Source organism: Odontomachus brunneus, unplaced genomic scaffold, assembly GCF_010583005.1.
Source record: "Odontomachus brunneus isolate Ranch 3 - 2012 unplaced genomic scaffold, Obru_v1 Obru_scaffold_032, whole genome shotgun sequence".
In the NCBI taxonomy this organism is placed as follows: Eukaryota; Metazoa; Arthropoda; class Insecta; order Hymenoptera; family Formicidae; genus Odontomachus; species Odontomachus brunneus.
In genome coordinates this window covers 439,642-445,537 of record NW_022639482.1, presented here as the reverse complement: position 1 = coordinate 445,537, position 5,896 = coordinate 439,642, and the positions used below count along the sequence as shown (strand labels likewise).

At 30.1% G+C, this 5,896-nt stretch overlaps 1 protein-coding gene across 7 annotated transcripts in view; it reads left to right on the top strand.

Annotated features, from left to right (window-relative positions):
- Positions 1-5,896, top strand: part of LOC116843356 (F-actin-monooxygenase Mical) — an 874,436-nt gene that overhangs the window by 453,730 nt on the left and 414,810 nt on the right. For all 7 annotated transcript variants that reach the window (XM_032813731.1, XM_032813733.1, XM_032813730.1 and 4 more), the window contains one exon: positions 98-300. In XM_032813731.1, coding sequence (XP_032669622.1) covers positions 98-300 — 203 coding nt within the window. The remainder of the gene's footprint in view (positions 1-97; positions 301-5,896) is intronic.

Below are 5,896 nucleotides of genomic sequence, written 5' to 3'. Positions count from 1 at the left end.
TATATATATATATATATATATATATATATATATATATATATATATATATATATATATATATATATATTATATATTTATATATATTATATGTTTATAGGTTAAAATATCGTTAGAAGGTGTTGCTGGCTTAGATCTCCTTGATCGTGGACAAACTCCGGAGAGAATAGAATTTGAAAATTTAGCAGGAATTTTAGATCCCGATGAAGCTCACAGCCAGATGGATGAAGACGAATGGACGGATAGAAATTTTGGTGCTTCTACTGCGGAAATGGGATCTAGTGACGATATTTCAGATATGAGGTAAATCATATTTTTAAGCAAAATTATGGCTTATACATACTTTCTGTTTCCTTTTATGTGAATCCTTCCCCTAAATCCTTCCACCAATTATATTTCTTTATTTCATATTCCTTTCTTTCCCTTCCTCATCATATTGCTTCCTTCTTCCGAACCTTTTATTTTTTCCTCCATCTTTCTTATTCATTAATTTCTCTTTCTTCTCCCTCCTTTTCTCTCTCTTCTTCATTTTCCTCTTTTCTTATTGTTATCTTCTCTCTCTCTTCTCCCTTATTCTACTTATTTTACTTTTTTCTACAGAATATCCAGATGTCAAAGTATCAAAAATACATGTATAATACTCTCCCTCTTTCCCCCCTCTCCCTCTATCTCCCCTTCTCCTTCTCTCCCTTTCCCCTTCTCTCCCTTTCTCTCTCTCCTCTTTCTTTCTCCATCCTCTTTTTTCTCTCTCCCTTTCCCTCTTTCAATATATCGCTCCAAGCGACTAATAAGGCATTTGCCTCAATGTCACTCTATGATAGTTACATAGATGATAAAATTTTAAACTTTTTCGAAAATAATACAAAGTATATATTTTAAAAATCACTGGTTACATCTGAGCAAATTCGAACACGTCCTTACGCAGCGGCGGTTAGACCGGAATGTATGCATTAGAAATTAGCAATATAATATTGATACTTTAGTATCCAAGTATCGATATTTCATTGTTTAATGTATTTTAACGTATATCAATAGTCGATCCTTGAATATTGATCTTAAATATATCTATGTTGATTCCCGTAATAGCGATTATTTTTTGGACTTGACTGTACCTTAAGGGAACTAAAATAATTTGAAATCTTCAAAAAATTGATTTTTGAGTTTTTACATAATCGTTTAGCACAATTCTTTGACATTTTGGCGAAAGAACCTTGATATTCGCAAAATTGAGTTCAGAAGAACGAAAAATGTGAGACGGCGCGAGGCCGTCGGAGCGCACCATATAGTGTAAGAAATGTAGATATTGTTTATTTAAAACAAACAAATCTAGATATCCAAAAAGCGATAAAACCTATCTATGAAGTTTTATCTGACGAGGAACCACTGGCAAAATGCGTGAGATACTATACACAAAATGTGAATAAAAGCTTTCATTGTGTGGAAAATAGCTCCGAAAGCATCATTAATTGGAATTGATATCGTAGAAATTGCAACATACACTAATACAATATGGTGGCTCGATTCGTTTATTAAATATACTAACCGGATTAAATCTTGGTTTTGGCTCGCGTGCAGTTGAAAAGTGCCAGTTGCGTGACAAATAATGTTTAGTGGAAGCCAACAAACGATCGCTCGCATCAACAAAGGAGACTAAGATAGAAAAAAGTCGACGTTCTTCGATTGCTATGCAGATGGAAGCTGAGCTTGAGACGTCATTATACAGCGCAGGCAGTTTTTGAGTTTCGCATCTAAGAATTTTTTTGCCGTAATCCTGTTTTTGAATTTTAAACGTTTATTTTTCAAAACAGCATTTTTCGCTCCTTTTGTCACGATAACTCAAGAACAGCTCGAAAAAATATCGACTTGATCTTTTTTTTAATTGAAGATAAAGACATATTGCATAAATTAAACCGAAGTTCGCATATGAAAATTAATTTTTTTAATACTGTTTTAACAATAAGTAATTGGAATTTTTAGACATTTTTAGTTTTTGTCCGCTATTTCTCTAATTTTTGAGATTTTTAGTTCCATTTCGGTTCAATCTATAGAGGAAAATCTCATCTACAAAATAACGCTTGGCGCATTAAAAAATTTCAACTCGTTTTCCCGGAATCGTGGCAAAACAGCAAAAACGTTTTTTAATTTAACAATATTTTACTTAATTATTAATATTTTTTGAACTTCTATTGCTTATATTCCTAAAGGTATGTATAAAAACTAAAAAAAAACAAATCTTGTGTATGTTTATTCGTTCGTCCACAATCGTCATTCGAGTTTCACTCAATTTTCGGAAGATGAAACCGTTCTAGTCCTCTTAATGTCTATTATTACAGTTCTTCAAATCAACAGTTTACCAATCGTAGGGAGGAAGTAAGTGAGTGAGTAAGAGAAAAGCTACAACGGACATTGTCATTTCTGTCTTAGAACTTCTTTCACTTCTATTAGAATTTCTCTCTCATTTCTACTCATGTTACCTCCAAAAGTAGCAAAACTTTCTTGACGTAGATATTGGGCTTTGTAATGTATGTCATCAGTTAGTCAGGATCTATACATAATTTTTGCGTTTGAGTTTGTCGTATAGGATCTACTTTCTATCATTTGTGATGATTTAGTTAGATTAAATCTTATCAGATCCAATTTGCTCTAATGTGATCTACATATATCTAATGCAATCACTTTATACAAATTATATATATCATTTATATAGTTCATTGATAATCTACAAAGATCTTAGTAGATATAACATTTCTCATGCAAGTAAAAAGGTAGATCTTTGAAGATATATTTATATCTAACAGTAAATCTTATCAGATCCAATTTGCTCTAATATGATCTACATATATCTAATACAATCACTTCATTTTTTCCCGGGTAATTAAGTACTACCAGTAATTCAGTAATTTTTTGGCCAGTATTTAATTTCTGGTAAATACTAATAATAAGAGCACTGTTAAATATTCCCATACAGCACATCAATATTGCAGAAACATTGCAACAACAGCATTAAAATACATAAATTTTTTGTTGGAAGTTTTAAAATGGTATAACCACTGCGATTAAAAAATTGTACAAAAAAGTTGCAAGAACGTTGCACAGATACATAGACATGATACTATTACACAGACAAACACTGTAAATGTTTTCTTCAAAAAGAATAATTCCTAATTTTCTTATGTCTCATAAACCGCTAAGGAATCTAGAAGATTCTCAACACACATTCCAAACTTTCGCGAATCCTCCCTCGACAATTTCGATTTCAAGCGGAATCTATGTTACCCATCTATGTCCTGACTTCTATGACTATGTCAACCGGTCACCCATCTATGTCCTGACTTCGTTTAAAAGGAGAAGGGCGTACTATAGGTGGCAGCGAAACGCCGTATGTTCGGGACTTGCGTATCTTTTCGATCCAGAAAGAGAAAAATTTCGAGAGCGCTCTTTGCTAGGGCTCGAACTCGGATCTTTCGCTTGCCAAGCGATTGCTCTAAACCACTGAGCTACCTGATGTTCCACGCTCACGATACTCTCCCCTCCCTAGATAACGTTCAGAGATGCTTGACTTCTGTTGCTTAAACTGACGATTAAACGGCACGCGGTGATTCCAGTGACTCCAACGATGTTCTTACGATTAATGCTTATATAATGTATAATCCTTAAAGTGTTCACAGTATATTCCCAGACAGTACACAATATTTATGATAAAGATTCATAAATATTTATTTCCAATTATTTTTTAGAAATATATAAATATTTTACAAATATATATTTATATACATAAAGGAAAAAGTATCAAAATTTTTATTCAAAATATTAAAATTGAGGGAAATATTTTATATAATATTCATAGTAAACAAAAAATAAATATTTGTAGTAATATTTGGTAAATATTTCTATAAATATTATACATGAAAAAAATAAATGTAATTATTTATAATTATTAAATTAATGAAGAAATAAGAAAATGCAAATTTAAATTGGTAATGTATATATTAAAAAATTCTTAAAATTAAAGAAATATATTTTGTTAAATGCAATTTTATAAACAAGTATATATTTGTTAGATTTTAAAAAATATGTAATAAATATAAAATAATATTTTTGAAATTTGTAAAATAAGCTGTAAAATTATGAATTTCTAGAAAAAAATAATTTCCTTACAAAAAGAAAATTAATTTTTTAAAATGTAAAAACTATGTTTAAATAAATATTAATAAATATTAATAAATACTAATAAAATAAATATTTGCTTTTTTTAAAAGTAAATAAAGTACAAGTAAATCATTTTATAAATCTAAATAATTATAATTAATTAATTAATATTTTCTAATATTAAAAGTATTTTTAATTTCAAATGTTTAAAATTAAAGTTCCTTTTAGTATCTTTTTGTGTTTCAAATTAAAGTTTCTTTTATTATCAAAAACAATTTATTTAAATTTACAAATGATTTATTTATATTTTACTGATTTCTAAAACAAGTAAATAATTTTTAAATAGACTTTTTACATACTTTTTACATTTAAAAGAATCTATTCTTTTCTTTTAAATAAATAATTTGTTTCTGTACATAGATATATCATATGTATATAATATAAAGCGTCTTTCAGTCAAAGTGACAGTGATGCAGTAGGTAAGGTAAACGACTCAAGAACCAGAGATCTCAGGTTCGAATCTCGGCAATGGTAAGCAAATTTTCGAAGTACAATTTAGCTTGAATTAAGTAGCATGTGAAATAATAAAGTGAAAACTAAGAACATATAGTTTAAAATTTTAAAAAAAGTTCAGGAAAAGAGAGGAAAAGAGAGTGAATCTTTTTCGTGAAAAATTATATCTAATGAAACATACACATACATATATATACACATACAGGGTCATCGAAAAGTATCGGACCCCCCTAATATTTCAGTTAGAATGCATTTTGGAGAAAATGTCCAATAGCAAAGTTGTATGGTTTCAAGTGGGAAGTAAGATGATGACCTTGACTTTGATCTTGACCATGTCCTTCAAGGTCATTTCAAGGTCAATCTTATTTTTTTAAATGGAACATTTATTGCATATTCTTATAGCTTATCTCGAGAGCTTTCCAAAACGCTAGAATAAAACATTTTTTCATTAAGTACTTTTTAAATTATAAAGGTTTGAAGTTAACAATTTTTTTACACAAAATGTAAAATATCTTGTAAAATATTATTTAGTTTTTAGTAATCATAACCTTAATACTTTTGTGCGCGGAATAATGAGACCAATTAATTGGTTTAAAGAAAATACATTAATCGAAAAGTGTTGGATCCTCCTAATATTTTCAGTAAGAATGCATTTTGAAAAAATGTCCAATAGCAAAGTTGTACGGCTTCAAGTATACGGCAAGTATACGTGCTTTGTTTTCGACATATTCGACTGGATGGATTAAAATAGTCCACCCTGTATATGTATATACAGGGTCATCGAAAAGGATCGGACTCCCCTAATATCTTCAGTTAAAATGCATTTTGGAGAAAATGTCCAATAGCAAAGTTGTACGGCTTCAAGTATACGGCAAGTATACGTGCTTTGTTTTCGACATATTCGACTGGATGGATTAAAATAGTCCACCCTGTATATGTGTATGTATATACAGGGTCATCGAAAAGGATCGGACTCCCCTAATATCTTCAGTTAAAATGCATTTTGGAGAAAATGTCCAATAGCAAAGTTGTACGGCTTCAAGTATACGGCAAGTATACGTGCTTTGTTTTCGACATATTCGACTGGATGGATTAAAATAGTCCACCCTGTATATGTGTATGTATATACAGGGTCATCGAAAAGTATCGGACTCCCCTAATATCTTCAGTTAAAATGCATTTTGGAGAAAATGTCCAATAGCAAAGTTGTATGGTTTCAAGCGGGGAGTAAGATGAT